A 14,801-nucleotide genomic window follows, 5' to 3' on the forward strand; every position below is an offset into this window, starting at 1 on the left:
GGCTCTGAGTTCTATGTCTGGCCCAGTCCTTTCTGAGGAGGAGATGAAATGCGCTTGCGGGTTTAGAGGTGTGTGCACACCTTGTTAAATATATATTATGTTCCAAAAGCTTTCAGGACAGGTTTCTCTCACCTCCCCTTTTAGACAGAAGTACTGTTTCTGGGAAATGGACGTGGGTGGCGATCAGGGCTTGCCGATCAGAAGGTCGGCAGTTCGAATCCCCGCGACGGGGTGAGCTCCCGTTGTTCAGTCCTAGCTCCTGCCAACTTAGCAGTTCAAAAGCACGTCAAGTGCAAGTAGATAAATAGGTACCGCTCTGGCGGGAAGGTAAATGGTGTTTCTGTGCGCTGCTCTGGTTTCGCCAGATGGGGCTTAGACATGCTGGCCACATGACCTGGAAGCTGTCTGTGGACAAACTCCGGCTCCCTTGGCCTATAGAGCAAGATGACCACACAACCCCAGAGTCATCCACGACTGGACCTAATGGTCAGGGGTACCTTTACCTTTACTGTTTCTGAGGGACAGGGGGTGGGCAGGTGTGGAGGACTCCCTGGTCCTGAAGAACCAGGTGCGCAGTCTGGGAGTCATTATGAACTCACAGCTGCCCATGGAGGCGCAGGTCTACCAGCTCCATCTGGTACGCAGGCTGAGACCCTGCCCACAGATTGTCTCGCCAGAGTGTTGCATGCTCTGGTTATCTCCCGCTTGGACTACTGCAATGCGCTCTCCGTGGGGCTACCTTTGAAGGAGACCCAGAAACTACAACTAATTCAGAATGCGGCAGCTAGACTGGTGACTGGGAGCAGCCGCTGGGACCATATGACACCAGTCCTGAAATACATTGGCTCCCAGTACATTTCCAAGCACAATTCAAAGTGTTGGTTGGTCGGTGCTGACCTTGAAAGCCCTAAACTGCCTCAACCCAGTATACAGTGGTACCTCTGGTTACGTACTTAATTCGTTCCGGAGGTCCGTTCTTAACCTGAAACTGTTCTTAACCTGAGACACCACTTTAGCTAATGGGGCTTCCTGCCACCGCCAAATTTCTTTTCTCTTCCTGAAGCAAAGTTCTTAACCCGAGGTGCTATTTCTGGGTTAGCGGAGTCTGTAACCTGAAGCGTATGTAACCTGAGGTACCACTGTACCTGAAGGAGTGTCTCCACCACCATCGTCCTGCCTGGACACTGAGGTCCAGCTCCGAGGGCCTTCTGGAGGTTCCCTCACTGTGACGTGAGGTTACAGGGAACCAGGCACAGGGCCTTCTCGGTAGTGGCACCCACCTTGTGGAACGCCCTCCCATCAGGTGTCAAGGAAATAAAGAACCACACAACCTTTGGCAACCATGTACAGTATAGGAAAGTTTTTTTAATGTGTGACATTTTATTATGCTTTCATATGTATTGGACGGGATACAAAGAATGAAGTTATTATTATTAGAAAATGTAGGGTCCGGCGACAGTGATGAATTGAACGACGACAGGGACCGAGGAAACGCTTCAGCTGAGGGGAAAGCAACGCGCGCTCTTCGCTCCCCTGCCAGCTGCGTACGGAGCGCGCGCGAGCGGCAAGAGCGGGCAGGCAAGTGCGCGGCTCCGCCTCGGCCGAGATGGGCCCGCGAGCTGCTGAGGCGAGCGGGGAGGGCCGGCTTGGTTACGCATTGCGGCTGCAGAAAAGCTGAAGCTGCCGCCGCCCGGGCACAGCCGGAGAGAGAGAGAGACAGACAGACGGCCAAGCCGCGCGCCTGGTGCAGAGCGAGGTGACTGCTGGTCGGGGAGGCGGGCTGAAGAAGGGGCAGCGGCCCGGAGCCAGGAGGGAGGGCAGGAGGGCTGGCTAAACCCAGCGCCGCTCCGCCTCGAGGGGCCGGGAGCGCAACGAGCCGCGGTGGGCGGAGTGTCAGCCCTCTCAGCCGCCGCCGCTGCTTGGCTGCTACCTATTCATTCAGCCAGTCACCTAAAATGGCTGGAGAGACGAGGAGGTGGAGGAGGCGCCGGAGGTGAGGCGCGCAGCTCCCTCGGGCCGCCTCCCCGCCGAACAGCGGCTCCTGCTTCCTTCGCTCGTCCCTTCTCACCTTTGGTTTCCGTGCGCAACTCGAATTAAATGACACGCTCTTTCTCCCGAGCCCGCCGCGCCTCCCAGCTCTGAGCCATGTCGGCCGGCCAAGACGAGAGCTCCGTCCGGGTTGCTGTCAGGTAAGGCGTCGTGGTGTTGCTTCTTGTTCGAGGACAACCCCCCTTCCTTCCTTCCTTCCTCCCTCTTTTCTTTGTTACCTGCTGGGGAGATTTGGCCGGGGGCGCTGGGAGAGAGGGGGAAAGAGTGGCGGGGGTCTGGCTCTGGGACGCAGGCCCGAGGAGGTCCGAGAGGGGGACATGTTGCTCGCAGCCCCCCTCCCGCCGCTCCCCCCTCGCATTTGGAGCGGGGCTGGCAGGTAGCTGAGGCGGCAGCAGGGAGCCGCCGCCTGGCCAACTAACGGCCTGCTGCGAGGGCCAGCAGTCCGACCGAGGCCCTTGGCCGCCAGGTTAATTCAAGGAAGGGCTTGGCTGGTCCCGGAGAGGGGCTTCGCCATAGGTGGATCTGCGAAACTGCTGCCCGATCGCCAAGTTAGCGAGGACGGACTGGGATGCTGGCGGGGTCAGGCTTCCCTGCACGAGCTTCAGCTGCTGGCCTGACCCGAGAGCTGGGCGCTCTCTCTGCTTGCAGCTGTTGCCCGGAGGAATTCGGTTTCCTTCGGATGCTGCATATTTAATCTCTGGTGTTTAATGGTGCATCAGCTGTGTCCGAGAAACTGGTGCGTGTGGACGAGGGGAGGAAGGAGAATCCAGACTTTTAGGCCTGGTCTGTGGCAAGACTTTAAAAAAGGTGGTTGATGAATGTATTCCTGCCTGGGATTTGAAACACTCAGCGATTGCACGGGCAGTGTGTGTGCAGTGTTTGTTTGTTTTTTAAGCTGTCCCCTTTTTGGCTTGTGCTGAATTGCATTCCAGAGACTGCTGTGCTGGGTCTGTGGGGCTTTTGTTGCAGCCAGCCAGCCCAGGACTGTAACTGGATTGGCTAGTTGCAATTGTAAAGAAGTACCAGCCAGTGAATTCATGCGTGCTTTCTGCTCATGGATGAAAAATTGCAACATCATCCTCCGGCACTAAAAAATTAATGAAGCCTTTACAATAGAACCTGCGTGTTGGCTAGGCTGCTGCGGAGAGCTTGCCACATCCCGTCCCTCGGAAGTTATCAAATAAGTTTTTCCATGTTAGCAGTTTTTTCACTGGAAAGATGGGCAAATTTAATTATCTAGTAATACTCCCAAGGACATATATGTGAGTAGTGTGTCCAGTTTGATCAAGCAGCACTCTAAGAATGAATAAGGGGTTTGGGGTTAGTGCCCCATAGTGCCATAGTTACCTGAAGGAGGCAGGGATTTTGAAGTCTGGTAAGACTCTTACACCTTTGCCATCTGTGAGGGGCACCAGTAAGCAAACCTTAACTTCACACAGGTACAAGAACTGAGAACTAGACGATCCAGGCTTAACACATCCAGTTCAAAGAGGTGTTTCAAAAATATCAAGCAGTTTATAAATGCCTGGAAATTAACCTTTCCAAGTATATGAAACTTCGGGGGGGGGGGATGAATTCTGAGCATTGTAAGTGTGTTAGTCATTTACTTGGCTAAAACATGGCAGCAAATGTTTCTGCCTAAACTTGTATAGCCATCACCTTGTCCCACCAATACAAGGGTGATCCTGCAGTGTGAAACCCATTCAGATGCTGCCTCCTGGGTGCTTTCTGTTTCATAAAATTCTAACAGAAGTAACAACGCATTTACAAAATACACAGACCCCCACCTTTATCTGAGTTTCAAGTGTATGAATTAACAATATAGTTCAAAAAACAATGAGCTGTATAAAAGAACGAATGAAATCAATTGATCGCAATGATGTCTTTTAGCTGGAACATCATGCTGCAAGAAACATATTTAGCTTTCACTGTTCTGCCAGCACTTATCACTTATTTAGCATTCATGAGGCTAAACGACATCTTGATATTGAACATGCAGAGGTTTTGGTTACTGATGTTTGGTAATACTTGTATTGCAAGTGAGTTTGGCAGCTCTTCTCGTGCATGAAAAGGCAACGCCTAGTAAGCTGGAGGATGAAACTCAGTGAATACGGCAAGGATTCGTTTTCTTCAAAGTGATGTGGTGATGTCACATTAATGTTGTCACTGAATTCACGTGCATTCGCTTTAGGGCTCATGGTGGGTGTCACCGGCTCTGTAACTGGGCAATAGTTATATCAAGGAAATGCCTCATATTGCTATAGGTTGATGGTTTTTGTACTTAAAATTGGTGAATTGCATTGTACTTACAGTAGCCATACTTACTGTTGATAGATGCAGTGGCGTAGCGTGGGGGTGCAGGGGGGCCGGCTGCACCGGGCGCAACATCTGGGGGTTAGGGTTAGGGGGCGCAAATTACTTGCCTTGCCCCGGGTGCTGACAACCCACCCTACGCCACTGGATAGATGACTACAGCAGGGGGGAGGGAATTAATTGGTCATAGGTGGAAATGATTACAGCCCAGTCTTTAATATTGATGTCAAAATGTTAATTATAACATCCTTCCAACTTCGGCACAGCATCACCAGCTGTGACATGGGATGCCCTTCTGTAACATTGGTATATCATATGATTTGATCCAGCCACTAGGATACTACCTATGCTTTAACCCATGGGTAGGCAAACTAAGGCCCGTGGGCCGAATCCAGCCCGATCGCCTTCTCAATCTGGCCCATGGACGGTCTGGGAATCAGTGTGTTTTTACATGAGTAGAATGTGTCCTTTTATTTAAAATGCATCTCTGGGTTATTTGTGGGGCATAGGAATTTGTTCGTTTGTTTTTTCAAAATATAGACCGGCCCCCCACAATGTCTGAGGGACAGTGGACCGGCCCCCTGCTGAAAAAGTCTGCTGACGTCCGCCTCTTATATCTGCATCCTTGGAATGCACTACTACAGTAGTTTTTTAAAATTATTATTTAAAATAGAATAGAAGGCAATACAAAGTCAATTAAAATTCAAGCATAAACAACACAAATAGGTTTAATCGGGTATTCTAGCAATCAAAACATTTTTCTAAAAAGAGAAGTTTTAGCTGCTCTCTTAAATTTAATAAGAATAGCAGCTAGCGATGTCTCCCTGTGAGTGGGGTGAAATATGGCCAGCTGTGTCTAAATTCTTGCAAATAGTGGAAATTATTATCAGCAGATTTTAACTTGTGAGTAGGAATGTCTTGGGAGAAGCACTCCTTTCAGATAAGCTCGTTGTTGGGCAGGGATATCACAGAGAATCAGAGCTGAGGGTCATCTGGTGCAACCCCCTGCAAATTGCAGGAATACGCAGCTGTCCCATACAGGTATTGAACTTGCAACCTTGGCATTGCCAGCACCACGCTCTAACCAACTGAGCTACCCAGCTATCAAACAAGGGGACACCCGGAGTTTGCACCAATGTGTTGTGTGTATGAAGAGAACAATGTGTGCATATAAAAAGTGAAACATCACACTGTAACCAGCTCTTTCCTACTTTGAGGTGATTGCTTGTGTTCTGGAGAAGCATGAAACTAGCTTGCCTCATCTCAAAGGGCTTTTGATTTGTATCTCTAACAGCAGCTCCTGATGCCACATAGCAAAACCGTTTTTGAATAATAGAATGAATATATATGGCATAAGAAGAGGCACTGCGATTCAGATCAAATATCACAGTTAGGCTCATGCAAGCTTAGAATCCTTTCCTTGGAAAAATAAACAAATTTTAATTGTGTGACAGGCCTGTTGTCTTATGCACTTAACTGTTGGAGAAATAAGACCAAAGCAGTATTCCAGCCTTCTCGATAGAAATTAACAAGATACGGCTTTAATGTGGCAACCGTGCTTGGTCCATGACATAGGATACTTTTAATGATATTTCTGCTGCTGCTGCTAGTATTGGAACAGTATATCTCAGATACAAGCCAAAGAGCTTCATTGGTTATGTCTGAAGTCTTGTATATTTCAATCAGGAACTTTAACTTGGGTTTGGAACAGCCCCTTCCCATGTTGTATTGCAACATGTTTTTGAAACCTGCAAGTTTCAAAAGTGTATTTCCACACATAGAAAGGTATCACAGGGTTTTGTTGTTGAATTGGGGCAGTGGTTAGATGAAAGAGATCCATTGAGTTGGCATTCCAGTATGAATATTTACATAGCAGACTTTTATGGGGCTATGCTACAAGAGGAAACAGTTCCTGAACTGCTGTGGATACACATGAAAGAGGCATTGATCACATAGTTAACTGGATTCCAAGAGGCCTTGAGATATAAAACTAGATATTTGAATAGCAAGGTACGCGGGTGGCGCTGAGGTCTAAACCACTGAGCCTCTTGGGCTTGCTGATCAGAAGGCTGGCGGTTCGAATCTCTGCAACAGGGTGAGCTCCCGTTGCTCTGTCCCAGCTCCTGCCAACCTAGCAGTTCGAAAGCACACCAGTGCGAGTAGATGAATAGGTACAGCTGTGGCAGGAAGGTAAACAGCGTTTTTGCTCCCTCTGGCTTCTGTCACGGTGTCCCGTTGCGCCAGAAGTGGCTTAGTCATGCTGGCCACATGACCCAGAAAGCTGTCTGTGGACAAACGCCGGCTCCTTTGGCCTGAAAGCGAGATGAGCACCGCAACCCCAGAGTCGCCTTTGACTGGACTTAACTGTCCTACGGTCCTTTACCTTTTTACCTATTTGGATAGAGCAGTTGAATCGGAACTGAAATTGTGTTTCTTTTGGACTCCTATGTATTATATACATATAGGGGTAGGGGAATCAATATGTGATTCAGGTCAGTAGGTATCAAATGTCTTGTTTTTTAAATAGGCACCTGAAATTTCTTAAGTATAATCAAACATTGATTTCTTTTCTGTGTAATACCCACCAAAGATACCATTTAGATTGTCACCAATGGAAGCAAAGGCTCAGAAAAAGCTCAATATGGAGGCCAATTGGCCGAAATATTGGGAAATATTGGAACAAGATGGAGACAAATTGAAATTGCAGAGTTTTGAGAAATTAAAAGATAAGGTGCGAGACTGGCTTCATTATTATCAAATAAGAGAGGCCTATAACTTGGATAAAAAAATTGGCTTCCAGGTGGAAAAATCAAAATTGGAAACAGAATTGTTAGATCCCAAAACTAAGATACTTTCAAGAATGTATAACTTGCTGTTAAAATGGAATACGCAGGATGAAACGGTTAAATCTGCTATGATTAAATGGGCACAAGATATTGGTCATAACATTATGTTTGCTGACTGGGAACAGTTGTGGACCACCGGTATGAAATTCACGGCATGTAATGCCTTAAGAGAGAATATTATGAAAATGATATACAGGTGGTACATGACACCAGTCAAGCTTGCAAAAATATATCATTTGCCTGATAATAAATGTTGGAAATGTAAAGAAAATGAAGGTACATTCTTTCACCTTTGGTGGACGTGCCCAAAGATTTAAGGCTTTCTGGGAGATGATCTATAATGAAATGAAAAAGGTATTTAAATATACCTTCCTGAAGAAACCAGAGGCCTTTCTCCTGGGCATAGTTGGCCAATTGGTGCCAAAGAAGGATAGAACTTTCTTTATGTATGCAACAACAGCAGCAAGAATACTTATTGCAAAGTATTGGAAGACACAAGATTTACCCACCCTGGAAGAGTGGCAGATGAAGGTAATGGACTATATGGAATTGGCGGAAATGACTGGCAGAATCCGAGACCAGGGAGAAGAGTTGGTGGAAGAAGAGTGGAAGAAATTTAAAGACTATTTGCAGAAATATTGTAAAGTCAATGAATGTTAAAATGATGTTGGATTGAAAATAAGTGGCATTAGCAACAAAGTTAATAAGAATATGCAAAAATGAATTGATAATGGATGAAAATATAGAGTTAAAAAATGTTAAGATATAGAGTTAAGATAAATGAAAGAGGGCAAGGATTTGCTGATTTGATTATGTCTTTTGTATGTTGTATTTTTTATTTTTATTTTTTCTTTTATGTATTTTTGTATTTATGCTTTTGTAAAACTTTAATAAATATTTCTTTAAAAAAAACAAAACAACAAAGATACCATTTAGATTTTAAATGCCTGGATAACGTTGCAGAAGCTTGATTATGATTAACTTGGAACATACTGCCTGAGAAGTTGTACATGATCAAAGACGCAGAGGAAATGGCAAACCTTTTAGCTGAATCTGTGGTTCATCAACAAGTCATAATTTGAAGCTACTGTCTTGCATTAGGGAATGACAACAGTGAATGACTGTTGTTCTGGGAAGTTTGATATTAGTTGCTTAGATTATTTGCCAGAAGGCTTTTCAGGGCTTTCAGGCTTCACTCAACAGGAATATCTGGTACACTGCTCGCTACCCCATAATTATTTTGGAATAGTCTGTGTGCAAGATGATAGCTTCAGGGTTGCAATAATTGGGAAAGCTGGAACATTGTCTCTGGCATTACATCATGTTAGCACAGTGAGTGTTGTGTATTGTATTTTGTAAAAACAGTTTATCAGTATTTCAATTTTACATCAATGGAAGGATGGTCTTGGGCAAAGTCATCATAGCCCCATCAGTGTTCTTACCACTTGGGTCTCCCCATTTATTTAATGGACCAAACTTTGGAGCCAGTTAAAGAGCCCGATTTTCTGGAAAGCAATAAAAATGTGAATCCCAAAATTGTCTGAGAACTCCCCAGCAGAAAATACTGAATTTGGTGTCTTGTGGTGAATTCAATCAACTTTATTTAGTGGCTTTCATTCTTGTCTAACAAAGAGTTCAAGGTTAGCTCAAAAGAAGTATATCTGCATGCTATAACTTGCAAGACAAAGGACCTAACTTAAGAGCTGCACACAGTCCTACTTTTCAAAATATTTTACTCTTCCATTTAAAAAAATATATCCATAAACTCTTATTTTTAAGATTGGAAATATCCATCTGGCAGTTCTCCATCTTTCCAGCCTCTATTACTCCTTTACCAAAGATAACCTCTTGCTAATGTTGTCATGTTCTGAAATGTAAGAATATTAAGCCTGTCATTTGGTGGTGACTATTGTAAAACATAGAAATAATTTCCCCCATTTCTCGCCTTGTTGCAGCTCTAAGCACAGATAAAAGGTAAAGGGACCCCTGACCATTAGGTCCAGTTGTGACCAACTCTGGGGTTGTGGCGCTCAATTCACTTTATTGGCTGAGGGAGCCGGCGTACAGCTTCCGAGTCATGTGGCCAGCATGACTAAGCCACTTCTGGCAAACCAGAGCAGCGCACGGAAACGCCGTTTACCTTCCCATCGAAGTGGTACCTATTTATCTACCTGCACTTTGATGTGCTTTCGAACTGCTAGGTTGGCAGGAGCAGGGACCGAGCAACGGGAGCTCACTCTGTCGTGGGGATTTGAACCGCCGACCTTCTGATCGGCAAGTCCTAGGCTCTGTGGTTTAACCCACAGCGCCACCCGCGTCCCTAAGCACAGATAGCAAGAGGTAATAGGATCAGCAGCATAGCATGATGTGTGCTTCATGATTCTGCAATTATACTGTGCAAGGTGCATAATTTGATACAGGTACAGGCTGTGGCAATTTTATTATTTTATTGTTTTAATATGTGTTTATGAATACCTTTAGATAGTCTTGAGACTCATTGTGTTGAGTAAGCTCACAATTTTCTACATATTTAAGGGGTCTCTCCAAACCCTTCCTGGCTTGTCCTTTTTCCTGTGCTCCTAGTTCTTCCGCATTCTGTATATTTTACTAGTAGTGATAGTGATAAGGGAGCTGGGAATAAACTGCAGGGAAATGACAGCTGTTGGAAATGTTTCTTACACCCCAATCATGCTTACTGAGAAATAACTACCACTTAGCTCAATGGGACTCCGTAGTAACTGTGCAATGGTTTGTGACTTCAGTGCCCCTGTGATATGGTAAAAGTAAGTAAACAGTCAGCGATTAGTAGTGATAAGCACTGCTTGAAAAGATCACTGAGATGGGTGACGAGCTGATCTGAATTCACCATCAAGTACGTAGTTTATTTAAAAATAAAGTAACAGGGTCAACATGAAAGCTGGAGCCATTAATAGTATAAATGTAGAATTGCTGATCTTAACCATGTTTACTTTATCAGCAAGTTTAGCAGCTATTAGCAGAACTTAAGTTTGTTTAGGATAGTAGCCTCCGTCTTCTTAAGGAAGCCAGTAAATGAAAATACCTCTCTTGTAGGCTTCAACCAAGAGCCGTGTCTCCATTTACCTGGACTTAAAATATCCCATTAGCTCACAAGAGCACTGCACAAACACATTATGCACAAGCTTACCAATGCTTTCCTTGATTCAGAAGGATCACAAGGTATTTACTTAATTGACAAGCTAACTCTTCCTCCATAGAATATGGGTGTGTTAATTTGAAAACCATTTCCTCCCCAGCATGTTCCTATGCAATTGTTGCTTGGCATCTGCCTGAAATGAAGTCCTACCTTGCCTGTAACATCATAATAGCAGCATGATTTGTTATAATGATCTAGAGTACACGTTCTAGTGGTTTTTGTGTGTTTTTACCTAAAGTGTTTATTCTCTTGTGCTGCATATAGGGCATTTTAATGTGGCGCTACAGTACAGGCACTGGGACGCGGGTGGTGCTGTGGTCTAAACCACAGAGCCTAGGGCTTGCTGATCAGAAGGTCGGCGGTTCGAATCCCCGCGACGGGGTGAGCTCCCGTTGCTCGGTCCCTGCTCCTGCCCACCTAGCAGTTCGAAAGCATGTCAAAGTGCAAGTAGATAAATAGGTACCGCTCCGGTGGGAAGGTAAATGGTGTTTCCATGCACTGCTCTGGTTCTCCAGAAGCAGCTTAGTCATGCTGGCCACATGACCCGGAAGCTGTCTGCAGACAAAACACCGGCTCCCTTGGCCAGTAAAGTGAGATGAGCGCCGCAACCCTAGAGTTGTCCACGACTGGGCTTAACGGTCAGGGATCCCTTTACCTTTACAGTACAGGAAACAACCAATTTGTGTGGGGTTACGTTCTGGACCCCCATTCGTGTTGGCAGGGCCCATGTAAGGCTGCCTCATCCTGCTCCATCCCCACCCTGTTCCACCCCCTTTGCTGCCATTTTTGGGTCACTTCCGGGTTCAGCGTTATGCACAAATGTGTGGTTGCACACATATTGGACAGTCACTGCCTGTATCTTCCGTCTCGCCTAATACAGTTATGACTGAGTAGTATTTTCCAGCAGTAAAAAACTGGAAGAAAGCCATTTAAAAATCAGATTAATAGTTGCTGATGTTTTATTCAAGATGGAGAATTCAAATGATGTTTCTTTTCCTGAGCATTATTTACGGAACTTACCCTCTGCATCAGACTATTGATCATTCAGTGGAGAAGGGATTTGTATATGTAATCCATTTGGAGGTCTGAGTACCGCACTTATACAATAGGAATTAAATCTCTCTAGGATCTGGTGCTGAAACAGCAATCTAATTATATTCTAGACAGTAAGCTTCTTGGTGTGATGACTTTTAAATGTATTTGACATTAACATCCTGTTTGTCTCCTAATGAATTTCCCTGGAGACTTCTATAAAGCTTCCTTGCTTGAAAAGCAGCAAGAAAATTTTGCTGCTTTCCAGTGCTTCATACACATCAAATGTTTAAAGAACCTCCCCACCAAAAATAATCCTGGAAATCCTCATGGAGCTGCAATTTCTTGCATCCTTCACAAACTACAGTTTCTAGGATTTTCTGGGAGGAAAAAATACCCTTTAAATGTATGTTGTGTGTCAGGAACATTCTCTGTTCAGAGGAGGTGTTGCAATGCTCCCTAATACTGTTCATACTCACCAGTATTCATACTATTTCATACTACCTGGAGGAAGTACAGGATATATGGTCCTGTCTCATTATAAATGTTTTTAGCCTTGTTGTGGATCTGTGGTAGTGGACTGTGGTCTACTTCCATTATGCTCTGCTCATGCCTATATAATCTCAACATCTGAGTGTGGTCACGCGTTTCGCACCAAGCTGTTTAGTGCTTGTTGCCGTCAGGTAGTGTGGTTGGACATACACATGGGTAGTCCATGACCAAAGATGCTTAGATTTATAACTAGAACCAATTTTGCTTCCCTCCTAGGTACTGAATCTATAGGTAAGGTCACACAGTCACGCGACTCACCTGTCCTTATAACCTGCACACAACTTACTTATCCTTACACCTCACCTGCGGGACGTGTTGTAATGGTAGCTGATCACACCACAGGGAAATGGTTCTCATGCCATGAATGCTACTAATTCGTAGTAAACTAGATTTGGTGCCATCTTTTTTTATGTGAAGTCATAGGTTGAACATTCTTGGTTTTTTAATGTCTCTAATTTTGAGGATAACAGAATTCTTTAATACTTGCTCCCATTAATTGTATAATAGCGGGTATGGACTCATGGGTATTTCAATGCATGGGCATTTTGGTAGGATGGCTGGGAACCCACAAGGAGTGTGGAACGAGCTTGTGTGCTGGCAGTGAAGGGCAAGTCTTCCCAACATTCCCTGCTACAGTGTTAGAAAGCGAGCCAACAGTAAATCACACTGTTCTGAGTTGGAGTTAACTCTTCATTAGCAAAAACATGATCTTCATAGACTTCTTTGAGTTTCAAGCCTAATGAGCAAAGCAGCTCATTCCTTGTGGCCTTACTCCATGAAAGTCAGTTGGCCTCCTCTTAGCCATCTAAGTCCCCTCCTCTCCAGGGCTTTTTCCAGTCAATTGGAGACTGTGCCTGCATGCAGATGCCCTCTTCGCTGCCCTTTTCATACCTCTTCTGGTTCTGGGAGACAAGGGGGGTGGGTGGGAGTTTTTTGCAGCAGGAGGGGGGGAGACACCCATGACTTATCTCTGCCTCTTGGGCTCCCGGCTCCCTCCTCCCACCCTCCTGTTTCAGATTCTGCCTCTGATTCTGGATTTCTCTTTCTCTCTCTTTTTAAAATAATATTTATTAACAGTTTAAAGATTACAAAAAAAGAAGAAAAATTAAACAAAACAAAACAATACATTACAAAAACAAACACTACAAAAAAAACACTACAAAACAAAAAAAATACAAAAAATTAAATTAACAAAACAAAACAATTAAAAACACATCCAGTAATTTCGATATCTTATCCTTCATCACTTGTTTCAGCGACCTCCTCACACCTCCCTTTTTGTATTCCACTTCAGTTAACTGTTTCAGCAATTCCTTCCTCTATTTTATGTACTATATTTATCTTAACATATTCTAACCTTATTTTTCCCTTTAATGCATTAACAATCTATTTGTACTTAGTTCCTTATAACATTTCTGCTAAAGCCATATAACTTCATTCCAACATTTTTCTAACATTCTTTGATTTTACAGTATTTCTGTAAATAATCTTTAAATTTTTTCCAGTCTTCTTCCACCAACTCTTCTCCCTGGTCTCGGATTCTGCCAGTCATTTCCGCCAATTCCATATAGTCCATCAACTTCATCTGCCATTCTTCCCGGGTGGGTACATCTTGTGTCTTCCAATGCTTCGCAATGAGTATTCTTGCTGCTGTTGTCGCATACATAAAGAAAGTTCTGTCCTTCTTTGGCACCAATTGGCCGACCATGCCCAGGAGAAAGGCCTCTGGTTTCTTCAGGAAGGTATATTTAAATACCTTTTTCATTTCATTATAAATAATCTCCCAGAATGTCTTAATCCTTGGGCACGTCCACCAAAGGTGACAGAATGTACCTTCAGTCTCATTACATTTCCAACATTTATTGTCAGGTAAATTATAAATTTTTGCAAGCTTGACTGGTGTCATGTACCACCTGTAAATCATTTTCATTAGATTCTCTCTTAAGGCATTACATGCCGTAAATTCCATACCTGTGGTCCATAACTGTTCCCAGTCAGCCATCATAATGTTATGTCCAACATCCTGTGCTCATTTGATCATAGCAGATTTCACCGTTTCATCCTGAGTGTTCCATTTCAACAGCAAGTTATACATTCTTGACAAGTTCTTAATTTTGGGATCTAACAATTCTGTTTCCAATTTTGATTTTTCCACCTGGAAGCCAACTTTTTTATCCAAGTTATATGCCTCCATTATTTGATAGTAATGGAGCCAATCTTGCACTCTATTTTTTAATTTGATTCTGGACTTTTCACAGATTCCCAGCTCAAATAAGCCCTGTTACCTCTTCAGCTTCCAACACCTCCACTTCCCAGTCTTCTCCCTTTGACCTCTCATTGTTGTCCCACTCCCAGGGCTCTGAGCCTTCTTCTTCCCTGGTTGGTTCCCCAGCTGGTTCCTTCCATCATTCGTCTGCGTCCAATCAGTCCATGAAAGTCCATAAGTCCAGTGCTCTCCAACCTGATGCCCTGTATTATTTTTGCTGCAGTTCTCATGAACCCCAGTCAGCAAAGCCCATATGGCCAGGCATCTTGGGAATTTTAGTCCTAAACCTCTGGAGATTATTGTGTTGAGGGAAGGCTGCCCTACTCACCTTAAACACAAATGTAGATACAAGAGAGGTTGGTTCTGAACGTTAAATCAGTTGAACAATGGAAATTTGTTCATGCATAAGGAATCTCTGTGGTCATTTCCAACAGAGCTTGGATAAATGTGTATAGATTGTTTTGCTGTAGGCAACTCGGATTTAGCTGCAGGAAGTTAGGTTCAGTGGTTTTCAGTGTTTCTATGGCGTAGCTGATACCTGATGGGCAAACATCATTACAGCTTGTTA

General features: G+C 44.3%; 1 protein-coding gene across 9 annotated transcripts in view; it reads left to right on the forward strand.

The window, feature by feature from the left end:
- The first annotated feature begins 1,611 nt into the window (after positions 1-1,611).
- Positions 1,612-14,801, forward strand: part of KIF21A (kinesin family member 21A) — a 104,119-nt gene continuing 90,929 nt past the window's right edge. For 6 of the 9 annotated variants that reach the window (XM_053406121.1, XM_053406125.1, XM_053406129.1 and 3 more), the window contains exon 1: positions 1,613-2,189. In XM_053406121.1, coding sequence (XP_053262096.1) covers positions 2,146-2,189 — 44 coding nt within the window. In that variant the 5' untranslated portion in view covers positions 1,613-2,145. Of the gene's footprint in view, positions 2,190-14,801 lie in introns of all 9 variants that reach the window. The other 3 variants (XM_053406130.1, XM_053406127.1, XM_053406128.1) reach the window with 2 other exon arrangements.

Source organism: Podarcis raffonei, chromosome 10, assembly GCF_027172205.1.
Source record: "Podarcis raffonei isolate rPodRaf1 chromosome 10, rPodRaf1.pri, whole genome shotgun sequence".
Lineage (NCBI taxonomy): Eukaryota > Metazoa > Chordata > Lepidosauria > Squamata > Lacertidae > Podarcis > Podarcis raffonei.